Source organism: Talpa occidentalis, unplaced genomic scaffold, assembly GCF_014898055.3.
Source record: "Talpa occidentalis isolate TD23 unplaced genomic scaffold, MPIMG_talOcc4v2.1 talOcc4.6, whole genome shotgun sequence".
NCBI lineage: Eukaryota > Metazoa > Chordata > Mammalia > Eulipotyphla > Talpidae > Talpa > Talpa occidentalis.
In genome coordinates, this window is record NW_023604972.1 from 12,838,191 (window position 1) to 12,853,113 (window position 14,923).

Genomic DNA, 14,923 nt, shown 5'->3' on the forward strand with positions numbered 1-14,923 from the left:
ACGATACAATTTATATTATGTTGTATTTGTTTGTAGAGCTGTCTTAACTAATTGCCATAATTGGGTAATTTGAAACAACAGAAATTAATTCTCTGCTAATCCTGGAGGTTGCAAGTCCATAAATCATGGTGTGAGCAGGGCAGCGCTCTCTAGCCATGGCTCTTTCAGCTGCTGCTGGCTGCCCACCCTCTTTGGTCTTCACTGGCTCACAGTCGCTTCTCTGCAATCTCCGCTGCCAACAAATACCTTCTTTCCTCTGTGCCTTCACGCTGTCTTCCCTTCATACATTTCTGGGTCCAAATATCTTTGTAGAAGAATATTATCATTGAACTAGGAGCCCCCTCAGATGACTTCCTCTTAGCTTGATAACAACTGCAAAGACTCTCTTTCCAAATAAAGCACATTTGCAACTACCAGGAGGATTAGACCTTGAACGTACCTTTTGGAGGACACAATTCAAACCATGACATCAGCCCTGTAGTTCCCTCTGGGCTGACCCACTTTGGGTTGGGTTTTGGGTCATTTGCCACAACAGAGAGAGCCCAGACTTACCCCCAAATCTCAGTCAATAACTGAGACCTACAACCACACCCCTAACCACAGAGTCATACTCTGTGTGCCTACGAACTTCTCTCTTTCAAATGGTGCTGGTTCTACTTTGAGCAGAGGCCCAAGGTTAACTGTCTTCTCCCTGCCTCCCAGCCACTGCACGCAGCACACTCAAGGAAAAGGAAATTGATCACTAGCTAATGAATTAGCCAAATTCAAACAGTGACACTGAATTCAGGATGGCTTATCATAGGACAGCAGGCTGAGAGAGGGCCAGGATTTTTATCTTAAAAATAGAAACTTATTGGAGGCCCTCCCTGGTGGTGCAGGGGTTAAGTATTAGTACTATCAAGCTATCATCAGCCACTGTGGCATGAGTTCAATCCCTGTCCAGGGAGCTGACCCACATGGCCCCAGTCAAGCTTCTTGTACATGGATGGCCATGTTTACATCAAGGCCTGAGCAAAGGCTGTGATTTCAGCTTGTTATATTAGAAATACGAAAATAAAACTGATCTCCGTACCATCATTTTAAATGAAAACTGCTTCCTAGAGGTGCTCTGAGGGAGCACACAGATTGAAAGAGCACAGGGTGCTCTGGACAGGAAGGGACAGGAGTGGAACCAGCAAGGGAGCAGAACCCTCCCCTGACCTCCTGCAGAAACAGATGTGAGTAGGTGAAAACGTGCAGGTCAGTTGCCTTCTGGGCTTCCAAAATCACTGTACCAATCCCATGCTTCCTTGAATACTGCTTGCTGGGTTCCAGACAACTTCTCCATATCAGACCCAGTCCACAGCCACAGAACCTGGCCAGGTGACGCCAGAGGACAGGAGAGCCACCTGGGCAGCCCAGATGGAGGCAGACTTAGGAGCTACCCCACCCCGCAGGCTCTTTTGGGTGTATTTGTGTCCCGTGGCTGCCATAACAGAGCGGGCAGCTTAAACACAGAAATTGGTTCTCTCCTAATTGTAGAGGCCAGAAGTTCAAACTCAAGGTGTCAATAGGACTGGTTCCTTCTGCAGGCTCTGAAGCAGAATCTTCCATGCCTACTCCAACTTCCGGTGGCCACCCTGGTATTTCCTGGCCCATTGCTGTCCAACTCCAATTTCTCTCATCTTCATATGGCCTTCCTCTCAGTGTCTCTGCCTTCCCATAGCCGTGTCCCTTGCAGCTGCATCTCAAATCTGTCTTTACTGTCTCTTATAAGGACACCACTCACAAGATTTAGGGTCCTCCCTACGTCCAGAATGATCCCCTCGAGATCTGAATTTGATTATATCTACAAAGACATTATTTCCAAATGAGATCACATTTGCAGCCAGGACTCAGGACTTTGGGGAGAGGGACACAATTCAACCCCCTACAGTAGTAGATATGGGGAGAGACCCAGAAACTTGCATTTCCCTAAAAAAAGCAGTGACTCTCTGCTCCCTAAATGATCTGGAGCAAGTAGATCATACTCAGAAACACTGTTGCAGGTGCTGAGGTTCAAAGATGAATAAGACATGACCTCCTCCACCCTCCCCCCCCAATCTGTCACTTAGTGGAAGATACAGGCAGATGAACCGAGGATGAAAATACAAAGTGTGGCCTAGGGACCCTCAGCTCTGGAGCAAGACAGACCAGAGTTCAAATTCTGACCCTCTAGCAGTGAGGCTCTAAGCAAGTCACTTGGTGTGTCTGAGCCAGTGTCCTTATCTTTAAAGTAAGAAATAATTCCTACCTTATACTGCCATGAGACTGAGCATGCGTAAAAGGCTCAACATCAAGGAAAGACTTGAGAAGTAGCCATTGGCTGTTACTATAGGGGGGAGCAGCTTGTATTCACTTCCATGTCCCCACAGTCCTTAGCTGGTGCTTTCCACATTCTAGGCCTTGAGTGAATTTGGAATGTCTGTGAACAAATTTTCATTTGCCGCTAGAAGACTAAAAGGTATCCCTCTACAGAAGCTAAGCAGGGTTGGCCAGACAACTCCTAAAAGACCATTTCAGGATCTGGACTTACTTGATCAGCTTACCACACACCTACCTTGGAGGCACTGGGAATAAAGAACCACATAAAAAACACAGCCTGGGCCTCCCCTGGTAGCGCAGCAGTTGAGCACAGGGCTGCGAAGCTGCCCGCAGCCTCTGCAACGCCGGTTCGATCCCCGGCCGCCAGCAAGGGTCCCACATGGCGCGACACACCTCTCCTGCCTCCTGCTGCTCCCCTCAGCAGTGTACTTCATCAGTCTGCCTGTTCTGTTCCCCACTCTGGTTCCTGACTATACCCAGAGCTTGTATAAATAAATAAATAAATCTTAAAAAAAAAAAAAAAAGACAGCTTACAAGACCATGGGGCGACAAGGCAAGTTGAGCAAGAACCACACTCCAGGGACATCACATTGGTGGCCCTGGCACTTCCTCCCTTCACTACTCCACCCTCTCTGTGACATTCTATAGCAATCCCTTGTGGCTTGTGTGACTTTCACTGCCAACCACACCAAATGCTTCCAGAATTCTTTGAGGGCAGATCGTCTTTCTTTGTCTGCACTGAGTTGCAAGCGCCGAGGAGTACACCTGACTCCTAGCAGACATTCAACAAGGACCCTGACTGAGGCTATAAAGGTTCTGCTGCTATTTCAGAGCCTAACGCTAGACTTTCGTGGAGACCCACCTCCAGTCTCCTTGACTACCGAGTATGATTCCTGATAGACCAAGAAAGCATCCCCAGGGGACCTGTCCCTTGGCAGAAAGCCTGACAATTAGAGAAGGGGATAAACTGCAATCGAGTATATCATAATCATAATTGGGACAGTAAGGAGAAAAAGCTTTCAGCTCTTAGACCAATTCAACAGGCTGAACTGAACTATGCTAACTTACTCCTTTTCAGAGTTTGAATGTTGTGCACACACTGGGCCTTCGGCACTATCATCAGACTAGGCTGGAGACCCAGAAAATGCTGGGAGGGGAAATACTGTACAGACTTTCCTTCCAACACCCACAAGGCAAGGCAGGGACAAACCAACACACCCTGCACTGTGTGGACAGGAATACAAAAAAAGAAGCTCCAGGCTGGCCTTGGGGGTTGGGAGTAGTTCCCAGGAGGGAGAGTGGGAGATCTGCCCCAGAAGGTCAGCACGGCAAGGTAACATGGCAAGGACCCCAGCAAATGGGGCCTGCGAAACCACTCACGCTCCGGGCCACCTCTCGCCTGGAGAAGCCGGGCAGTCCCTCCCAGGCCAGAAAACTTTTAGGTTGTACTAAAGAGGAAAAGCCCAGGAGTCCAAGAGGGGATCCCCAAGCCTGTTCATGACAAAATAGCTCGGGGAGAGAGAGGGGTGTGGGGCCTCTGTTTCCACAATCTAGTAATGTCTGCACCTGCGTTTCGCTCAGTCAATGTCCCCGTGGCCTGACACACAGTATGCCCGCAGGAGCACGTGGGCACGAGTCGGACGTGGGAACCAACCGAGGCGCAGGAGGCCCCCGCGGCCCCGCGCCCCAGCCCCCGCGGCGGGTGATGCCAGCGGGCCCGGGTGTCACCCCGGGGCCGGATTTCCCCGCTGGCATCACCTTTCCGCTCGCGCTCGGGCGGCCAATCGCTTGGCTCGGGAGCTGCGCGGCCGGGAGGGCAGGTGGGGCTTCGGCGTCTGCTCCCGGCGCCCCGCGCCGCCCCCTGCGCTCCCCGCTCCGCGCGCGGCCGAGCCCTGCCCGGGGCCCTCCCCGCGGCCGAGCCCCGAAGGCGGGGGCGCGGGGCGCGGGGGGCGCGGAGGGGCCCGGCGCGGGGGTCCCCCGGGCGCGGGCGCGGGCGCGGGCGGGGGCGGGGGCGAGGCCCCGGGGCCGGCGGCCGCTCGGCCCGGCCCGGCCCGTCCTGCCCGGCCGGCGCCTGGGCCTCACCTCGCTCACCAGCCCCTGCCAGTCGCTCTCGGTCCGGTCGCCGTTCATGGCCTCCCTCTGCAGGCGCGGCCGCCTCCGGGACGCCGCCCTCACCGCCGCCTCCCGCCGCAGCGCCGGGCCCCCCCGCGCCGCCGCGCGCCGCCTCCCGCGGCCGCCCGCGCCGTTGACTCAGCGTCAGCCTCGGCGGGAGGAAAGGGAGGAGGAGCCGCCCGCAGCCGCGGCCCGGGGGCCCGGCCCGCCCAGCGCACCGCGGCAGCCGCGCCCCGGGACCCCGCGCGCCCCGCGCGCCCCGGGACCCCGCGCGCCCCGGGACCCCGCGCATCCCGCGCACCCCGCGCGGCGCAGCCCCGGAGCCCCACCCCGCAGTCTCCAGGGCCCCAGGCCCCCGCCTGCAGCTGCGCCCACCTCCCCAGGGGACGCGCCTGGGCGCCCGGCCCGCGGCTTGCGCCCGACCTCAGCGCGCGCTTTTGGGGAGGGACGCAGGTTTGGCTGACACCTCCGTGTCTTCCCGCCTCCCACAGGGTAAACCCCCACATCCAGCCACCGTGCGACTCCCGCAACTAGAATGCTTCCTCTGCTGAGCGTGGGGCGCAGGCCTGGCGCACAGTAGGTGCTCTGCAAATTGGTACTGAAAGCGGAATGGACGCACCACGAGTTATCTGCTTAACAGGGTTTTTAAAGCTCCTAACGGGGGTTTATGTTTACGTCGGAAATTGTCAGCTGGCATGCACAGAAAGCAAATATAAAAGTTGTACAGGAACGATGTAATATATAAAGAAAATAAAATTTTTAAAGAAAATGGAAGTAAAATATTAAATTCTAAAGAGAGTGGGTGCATGGGCATCAAACTGAGCCCTTATCCAAGAGGAAGGACTGCAAGAGAATTGCAGGGAACAGGTGAATTTCACACCAGTCTTTGCAAGGTGGTTTGGGAACCCATTTTACAGTCTTGGACACATCACAGCCTAGATGCATGCACGTGTTATTCCACCACCACCCCTTCTGATCCTGGATCACCCCTGTGAGATGGGTGTTATTAACCTCCTTATCAGATAAGAAAAGGGAGGCCTGCACAGTGGAGAAACAGGTACACTTGGACTTCTGGCTCCAAGAGGCTCTCTCCAGCATCTTGGAAACCCAAGAATGAAGTCTCACAGCTGGGAGTTGGAAATACTGCATTCTATGGCCACGTGGGGCAGAGTTTGCAAATATGACGTCAATGAATTCCTGCCCATTTCTCAGCCATTGTCTGTGAATTTGACACTGGACCCAACCATGTGACTGACTTTGGCCAATGCTGTGTTGACAAATGTGCTGTGCAAAGAGGTTTGTAAAGCACTAGTGTTAGGTAAAGTTGATCCTGCTTGAGCTCTTGGGAACCTGTGATCACCTCCATAGCTTAGCTTGCTGCATGATGACAGACTCACGCCAGCAAGCAACTAATAATTGAGGCCATTGGCCATAGATGCATGCATGGGTCCAGCTGAGACGAGCAGAACTACTCAGCTGAGATAGACCCAATTTGCTGACCTACAGATCACGTGCCAAATAAACTGTTACTTTAAGCCACTAAGTGTTTTGCTCTTCGTTAACAGATCACCGGCTTAGGTGGGTGCCTGACCTCTGCCTGCAGCCTTTAAAGGGTCACAGGTCCTGGGTCAAGACCACAGAGGTCTTTTTTCTACAACATATTCTGGCAAGTCAGGGGCTACAAGAAGGAGCCAGTCTACAAGTCAGCTCATTTCCTTAGTGCCTGTGGTGTGCAAATGCTGTATTTACCCTGGGGATATTCAAAAGAAATGCAGACTGTGCACCCTGTCCTGGGGGTTTTGCAAACTAAGACTGTAGGGAGTAAGAAGAGAAAATAAAGGGATCAGAATGCAGCTAAGGCTTCTGGTCTCTTGACCAGGCTGGGTCACCTAACCCATTCTCTTTATTCCAAGGAAGCAGAAAGAAGGTCATCTCTGAGCTGAATGTCTAGGGTTAATTCAACGCCAAGCACTTGTTCTTAACAGCCCAATGTCTCATGCTAAAAAGCAAGGTACTGTCTGCCAATATATTGCCCTCTGGCGAACCATCTGGTTTTGTTCTGACCTGTCGATGAAATAGACGGTAGGAAGAAGAGTGGCATAACCTGGCCCATCTGCCTCCTGCTGCCTCCTGGTCTATGCCGTGCCCTGGGCTGGCATTCAGGTGGGAAAGCAGCCCTCTTCTTCCAGTTACCGTGGTTAGTGAGGCTTTCAGTGCTGCTGCTGCTGCTTTGGAAACTTCCTTGGCATTTCAGGAAGGCAGCAGGACAGACAACCAATGAGCTGTGGGAGTCAACAATCTTCACATTAGAGATTCTGCACATTTAAGACAGCTCTGTGTGACCCCCTTCATCTGTTGGCTTTCCTTCCCTGGAATAAGTCAGCCCGTTGTTAAGGTATTTAAGAATAAAAATGGGGAGGAAAATCAAAGGGTATCAAGTTCCTAGCTCCCCAGCATATGGGGAAACTTTCATCTCAGCTGAAACTCCAGTCTCTTGGGTTTTCCTTAGAGCTTTCACACCCAAGTGGCAACTAGAACCTGTTTAGCTTTTGAGATGTAATGAAATCACAAACCAAGGCAATGTAGCTGCAAGCGATTCTTTTTTATCTCTTTTCATTTAAGTAGCCTGACATTGAGTAATAATAATAATTAAGTGCACTTTAAGCTTTTAGGCACCTATGCCAGAAGGCCTCTAGACACCTCATCAGCCGCAGTCCAGGCTGACAAAAACAAAGCTAATTATATTGTGGTTAACTTTTCTCAAACAAAAACATATAAAACTACTCACCAACCATCCTTACCTCTTATAAAAGCAGTCTATTAAATATCCCACCTGATAGTCCAATTGCATAGGGCCACTTTAAAACCAGGTGCTTCGGTCTTAAATCTGCCATCTTGGCGCACAGATGGGAACACAGGTGTCAGCCTGCATCTCACATCCCCTCAGCTCTCTGAAGAATCTCCAGGGACCCAATTTTCCCCGATATATTCCTAGCCCCAGGGTGAGGTTTATTTATTTATTTATTTATTTATTTATTTATTTATTTATTTATTTATATGAGCACATAGTGTTAGAAGAAAGTGTTTCTATGCTTCGAGTGATGTTTTTCACTTTTAAAAGTTTGAGAGGGTATTAGATGTGGAAACTCCAAAATAGCTTAATCTGAGAAGTTGAACCAGCAGCAGATACTGATAAAGACAAAACCTAACAATCTCTGGAGAGATTGGGACGGCAAGGAGGTCTCAAACTCACCCTTAGAAACCTAAGCCTCCTGTGATGATTTCTCTACTGACTTGCTAGATGAATCTGGCCAAGTCCCCATGGCCCCAGACACATGGGGAAGCCTTAAAGCTTTTGATAGAACTTGTCCAGACAGTATTTTCAGTTCAAATTCTAGCTGCCCAAGCAAAAATGTAAGAGATATTAAAGGAAACTAAATAAATCTCCAGTTGAGATTTTTTAGCTTGATTTTTCTCTGAACTTGATGCAATTGGGGCAATATTCATGGCCACACCTGTCCCCAAACACTGCCCGAACTCAGAGACCCAGGCTGATGAGCCTGGGAAGAAAATAATTCACAATGACTGCTGTTTATAATATCAACTGCTAGGTAGATAGACAGATAGATACAAATATAGATGTAGATATGTCAGCTCTGTGTGTGTGTGTGTATACTAATATTTGCCTATCTCTCTATAAAATATAGGTCCCCAATTCTTGCTCTTCTCAAGGAAGGTTATTTTGACAGGTCCTCCACATGCTTGTTTGCTAAGGGCAAGGGACTGCTGATCTCAGTGCACATGGTATCCAGGCCTCCTGCAGAGCCCTGGGACCTGAGTCACTGGACTCAAATCTGTAATATCTCAGCCTTCCTTTCTTCCCCTTCTCCCCCTACCTGGGGATATTCTGCAAAGGGCCTCCTCTGTCATTTCCCTATGGGGAGGCGGGAAGGCAGCAGACAGACACAGTCCTGGGATTCTGCCCAGGTTCCTGACTCAGAGCATCCTCAGCCTCTTAGCCCCCTGAGTGCCTGGGCTCAGTCTCAGCCTCTGCTGAGCCCTCCCTGCCCAGCAGCCAACAATCAGTTGCTCGCTGCTCCCCTCTGCACCCCCCTCCCAACCCTGCTGGCTGCCAATCAGCCGGGCAGCAGGGGGTGGAAGGAAGTTCCACTCCCTGCTGAACCGTGTGGAGGAGCTCCAAATGACTCCGTGGGGCAGATGACAGTCTGGCAGGCCAGGGGCCCCCAATTGTCATCCTGAGGGGGTGTGGGAATGGGTATGATTGGCTGGGGCATTTCAGGACAGAGGGGCAGCACCTTCAGCAGATGGAATGGTTCAGAGAAGGGAGACCAGAGCAAAGATGTCAGGGGGAAAGGATTATGAGCTGGAGCAGATGAGAAAGGACAGGAGGCAGAGGGAGACGCAGGCCCCTGGGCGCCTATGAAAGGCAGGAAATCAAGAGTGTCAGGAGAACAGAGAAACCTGGTTGCTGGGGGTGGGGGGGGGGTGGGGAGAGGGGAGAAGCTAACCCCCGCCCGGTGGTGGTGGCTGTGGGGGCAATGGAGTGAGATAGACCCAAGGAAGGAGTTAAATGGGGAAGGGATAGGGAAGTCACTCCACTCTCAGATTATTCAAATTTGTTGTACTTATTGATAATGTATTTCATTTCTTCTGCATGGGGGGGATATGATTCAGCACAAATTTGATGTAAATTTATGGAAATGGAAATGCAGAGAGGCTGAAGGCCCCTGCCGCTGGCGGGCTGGCTGCATGGCCCTCGGCGAGGTGGAGGGCACCGCTCTGCAGACTTCCCGAGCTGAAAATAGAAATGTCTGGCCTGGGAGCCACTGGCCTCGCCTGCAGGCCAAGAGAGGGACTGACCCTGTCGCTCTCAAAGGCTTATTTATAAGAAAAAAGTCTGATGACTGCCTAAAATAGGATCACCTACACGGTCCTCCTGTCTGATCTTGGTCCTAGGGTGGGAGACAGTTCTTGCAGGGCAGAGATGCGCAGGCTTCTTTCCATGAAAAGAGAGGGGGCTAGGTCTAGGCCTTACTGTGTGCACAGAATTTGCTAGTGGAGTGATGTGTTTTTCCTTCCACACTATGGAAGAACAATAGGGCTGGGACTGAGGGGGTGGGAAACTCACACAAAAAAAACAATTTGATTGAGAGGGTGAAAGGTGGCATTCCATATAAATGGCCAGAGCTCGTAAAATAGTGATTGTCCATTAGGCTGTCCTTCAGAACACTGGATGCTGATTTTTACCGTCTCCCCTTTTCCAGGTCACACATTTCTCTAATAATGTGCCTCCCCAGTGGGTAGCAGCCTCTCTAGCTATAGCCAGGACCGTGATTGCAGAGAGTTTGGGCCCCTCTCTCTGAGTCTGGTCTTGCATGCAACTTGCAATTGCAGTGAGAACAGAGACTAGAGACACTGAGATACAGAGCCAGGGCAACGGGTGTTCCAGTTCCTGTATTCCAGATAAAGACAAATATTCCCAGCACCAGCTCTGGCTTCCTGTCAAGGCTGCACTGCCCCAGAGTCAGGATAGTTGTGGGGCCCTCAGCTACTGGGGTTCCTGTGGTGCGGAGGTGGCACAGAGGCCTTGGCTACACAGGTTTGGGGGGATCTGCTCATTTTTATTGCATCCCTGGGGCAGAAATCATCAGCCCTTGATAACACTGATTATAATGCTTTGACTTCCTTCAGTCACCAAGAGGCAAATGTCTCTGTTCTCTACACAGAGACACAAAATCACAAGTAAACATGATTTCTAAAGAGACTGTCAACAGGGTGCTTTTTGCTTCATTTTTTTTGTTTTTTGTTTTTTTAATTTTGTTCTTTTAATTTTTTATATCATTGTTCATTTTTAAACAATATTGGCTTCCCCCATCCCCTCAGGTGTAGTCCCCATCGAGTTTCCTTCACCAAGGCACCCGTGCACCATCACCTCAGTCCCAACAGGGTGCTTTTGAACTTGTCACGTCCCTGCAGTAGCATCTTTGGCTTACTTTGGGGGAAAGAGGCCTGTTTATGTCCCTTATATGCCCACAAAATTTTTCCTTTAATAGCCCTATTTGTTCTAATGAAATAGGATAAATAATGTCTAGGTGACATGAGAAAGTCTTAGAAGGAACTCCTTTGGACTATGGGCACCTGGATGCTGGGTGTGGTGTACAGGAACTGGAACACCTGTTGGCCTGGCTCTGTATACAGGAACTGGAACACCCATTGGCCTGGCTCTGTATCTCGGTGTCTCCAGTCTCTGTTCTCATTGTAATTGCAAGTTGCAAGCAAGTTCAGGCTCAGAGAGAGGTGCCCAAACTCTGCAATCACAGTTCTGGCTAATATGTATCTGAAAAGGTGCAAACATGGACCTCTGAATCATAAAGTGTGATAAGCCGATGTTAACTCAATAAGAAAGTAATGCAATTTTTAAATGGGAGGGTCTCTTTTTAACTTATGAGATCATTTATTCACTCAACAAGCATTTCTTGAGCTGGTGCTATATGCCTTGGGAATGATAGCAAGGCTATGATCCTGTCCTCTGTCCTAGATGCTCCTCCGTTAGCAAGTCTCATTTCCCAAGGAGAAACATGGAACTGTCTTTTCAACTCTGATGTGACATACAGTAAGCTTCCTCAGGAGCCAGGCATGAATCACAAAATCTAGATCCATTTGTCATACTTAAAAGTGGTTAAAACGGTTCATTTTATGTTATGTACATTTTACAATAATAAAATTTTTAATCCTCAAAAAGAAAAAGAAAAACCAGGTCCTTTTGCAAAGCTGGGAGAGGGCAGATTCAATGACTAGAAAGACTAAAAGGCATGAGTTGGTAGGTTATTCACCAAATCCCAGAGCATGAAAAAGAGGTAGCAATGATCCCTTTCCAAGGTTAAGGAAGCAGAATTGGACAAAGCTTTAGAAATGGGGCAGTGGGTTGGAGCAGTGGATGTGGAAGCTGGGGTACCAGCACCTCCCTGTGACTTACTATTCTCATCTCCATAATGAGCAGATTGGGCCAGATGACCCTGAGGTCTCTGTGAAGAGATCTATGAAGAGATTAATGCAGAAATCTACATCTGGGTGGAATTCTGTACAAATGTTTAGTGAAGGTGCCGTTAACATCATTCAAAAAAGATTATCACATGATACAGCTTTAGAAGCCTGAGGAATTTTAGAAATCTGGATTCCTTCCTTATTGCACAAGAGAAGAAACAGGCCCAGAGTGATAAAGCAATGTGCACAAGCTCACAGAATTTCCTAGGGACAGAGCTGTGAGAGGCCCCTAGAAATTCTGATTCTAGTGCCCTGGCTCCTTCAAAATGCTTATAAGTTAAGAATATTTGAGGTTCATGAAAACAGGTTTTGGTTATCTGTTGCTAGGCAGCAAGCCAAAAGCTAGTAGCTTCAACACCAATTTGCCTTTTTTTGGTTTCATGAGTTGACTGGGTTCGGCTGTGGTGCTCCTGAAGACTACCTGGTAGAGGTAAAATGGAGTATGGGATGTATTAATACCCAAGATGACACACTCACGTGGCTGTCGGCTGGGAACTCAGCTGAAGCTGTCAACTGGAGCACATTCTATGTCTCTTCACGGAGGACTTCCCAAACATGGCAGCTGGGCACCTAGCGGGAGCTTCCCCAAAGCAGGTATTTCAAGGGAGAGGAAGCAGCTCTCAGTCTGTTGGGCTGCTACAAAAAAAATGCCGCAACCTGGGTAACCTAAAAACAATAGAAATGTATTTCTCACAGTTCCGGATATGCTGGGAAGTCCAAGATCATGGTGATGCAGGTAAATTTGGTATCTGGTGACAACCCACATCCTAGATGGCCCTTTTTTGACTACTTCACATGGTAGAAGAAGCAAGCTAGCTCTCTGGGGCTCTTTCATAAGGGCATTAATCCTAGTCATGACCTAATCGTCCTCCCAAAGGCCTCACCTGGGATTACTATCACTTTGAGGTTATATTTCAACGGCTGAATTTTGAGGGGACTCTAGACAAAGCAGAATTTGTCAGTTCTATTAAAGACTCACCCTGGAACTAGTATAGACTCTCTTCCAACATATCCTGTTCAACAAACTGGTCCCAAGTTAGTCCAGAAGGAGATGGAAGAGCTGATTCCCCCCCCCCGCCCCCACCATGTGGGGATAGGGTGGAGCCAGGGGCACACCAGGAGGGAAGAATTTAATGGCCATTTGTTTGGAAGCCAATTATCACAGCAGCGATTCTGATTTTTACCACAAACAATCCTTCAGTGCCCTGTTTAGGTATACAGTACCGGGTAGGTGTTAACCAAGCCTGATTTCTTATCATAATGGAAATAAAATCAGTTGACTTCAGAGCTCAATACCAGTTTTCGTTTTGTTTTGTTTTACCAGTTCAGGGATCATTTAAACTAGCTAAACTATGACAAAAGAGAATCCCTAAAGCAGTGCTCAAACGAGGACTGTATGAGGACTCTTGGTGCGGAAAGGAAGGTGGAACAGACAAGAAGTGCCAAAACACTGGAGCCCTCAAATCTCCCTTCACTAGGAAAAGCAAGAGAGTAGACTAGAGTGTCTCCTCTCCACTGAAAATACCAAAGGCAGGGATGCTGCCATCTTCCTCTTGGTACCTGTAAGGCCCAACGCAGTGTATGACACGGAGGAGGTACTTAATTCATGGGTGCTGCTCTCTATTTAAATACCATGCTTCTCAATAATAATGTAAACTAGCATTGATTATTTGCCACATGCCAGACATTTTGCTAAGCACTTGACATATGTCACCTTATCTCAGCTTCACAAGACTGTGTGATTATCTGTAATTATCCCAGGCCTGATATAAAGAAGGTAAAAGCCATAAGACCCTATTAGTTGTTAAAATATTAAGATACTTCCATAGGGCCTCCCCGGTGGCGCAGCGGTTGAGCACTGGGTTGTGAAGCTGTCTGCAGCCTCTGCGGTGCCGGTTCGATCCCCTGCTGCTCCCCGGCCACCAGAGGAGGGTCCCACATGGTGCGCAGACCTCTCCTGCCACCCGCTGCTCCCCTCAGCAGTGTACTTTGGTCCTTCTGCCTGCTCTGCTCCCCGCTCTGGCTCTGGTGAATTCTCTCACCCTCCCACGCTTCTGACTGTACCCAGTGCTTGTATAAATAAATAAATAAACCTTAAAAAGAAAAAGATACTTCCATCAATAATAGCTATTCTGTGTCCCCTGAATGAACCCCTACTCTCATACCTCTCCCCCACCAAACACCCCAGCCCAGGAGAGACCTAGGTGGGCACTATCTGGAAGTCCCCACTAACCTGAGATTCCTGAAGGTCCCTCACCAAAGTTCCCATCCAGGTGTCTTCCTAGCCTGATTTGACCAAGCCTTAAAGGGGCAGCTAGCTCTGGGCATGTGGTGCTGGCACATTTGTAGGTAAGTGCTTGGTGAGTACCTAGCCATTAAGACTGAAAGAGTCGGGCCTCCCTGGTGGCGCAAGGGGTTAAGATGCAACCTATGAAGCTATTCGCAGCCACTGCAGCATGAGTTCGGTCCCCAGCCAGGTAACTACCCACACGGCACAGCAGACCTCTCCTGACTCACCCGAGGCTCCCCTCAGCAGTGCATTTCAGTCAGTCTGCCTGTTCTGTTCCCCACTCTGTCTCACCCCCTGCACCTCTGGCCTGTACCCCAGTTCTTGTATGCATAAATAACTAAATCTTAAAATAAAAAAGACTGAAAGAGTCCAAGACCTAATACACCTGAAGTCGCTCTCCTGTGACTACTTGTAGGATTAGCAGTCTTTGCAGTGCAGCTGATGGGCTACGAAATATTTTGAATGTCACCCCTGATTATCTGCATTTGAAAGAAAAGGAAGCTGCGAATTTTAAGTTTTTTAAATGACTCGATCAAAATCACATAGCTAGTAAGGGATAGAACCAAGACAAGACTGCTTCTGAGATCCATGCAGCCTGCCATGTGCCACGCTATGGTATCTGTTGCTATTATTGCATATACACATAGTTAGGGCGATAGTTGCTACTGTATTAGTTTGCTAGAGCTGCTATAACAAAGGACCCCAGACCTGCTGGTTTTAACAACAGAAATGTATTATTTCACAGTTCTGGAGTTTGGAAGTCTGAAGTCAAATGGGTAGGCACCTGTTCCTCAACAGAGGAGGGAATGATGCTGAGAGGAAATGATCTGTTCCAGGCTCCTCTCCTTGGCACACAGATGGTCCTCTTCACCCCATGTGTCTTCACGCTGTACTCCTTTTGTCTGTCTCCATGTCCAGATATCTCCTTTTCATAAGGACATCAGTCATATTCAATTAGGGCCCAACCGACTCCACTGTGACCTCAGATTAGCTTAGTTTAGCTAATACTTGTGCAGTAACCCTATTTCCAAATAAGCTTGTGAGGATTAGGATTTCAAGACATCTGAATAGGGGATGGGAGGGGGGCACACAATTAAACCATAACAGTGATTT

The 14,923-nt window shown here is 49.3% G+C and overlaps 1 protein-coding gene across 1 annotated transcript in view; it reads right to left on the reverse strand.

Annotated features, from left to right (window-relative positions):
• Positions 1–4,501, reverse strand: part of CCDC149 (coiled-coil domain containing 149) — a 95,330-nt gene extending 90,829 nt beyond the window's left edge. Inside the window, exon 1 of the mRNA XM_037530779.2 lies at positions 4,426–4,501. Within this exon, the coding sequence (XP_037386676.1) occupies positions 4,426–4,473 (48 nt within the window). The 5' untranslated portion in view covers positions 4,474–4,501. The remainder of the gene's footprint in view (positions 1–4,425) is intronic.
• Between the last annotated feature and the right edge of the window lie 10,422 nt (positions 4,502–14,923).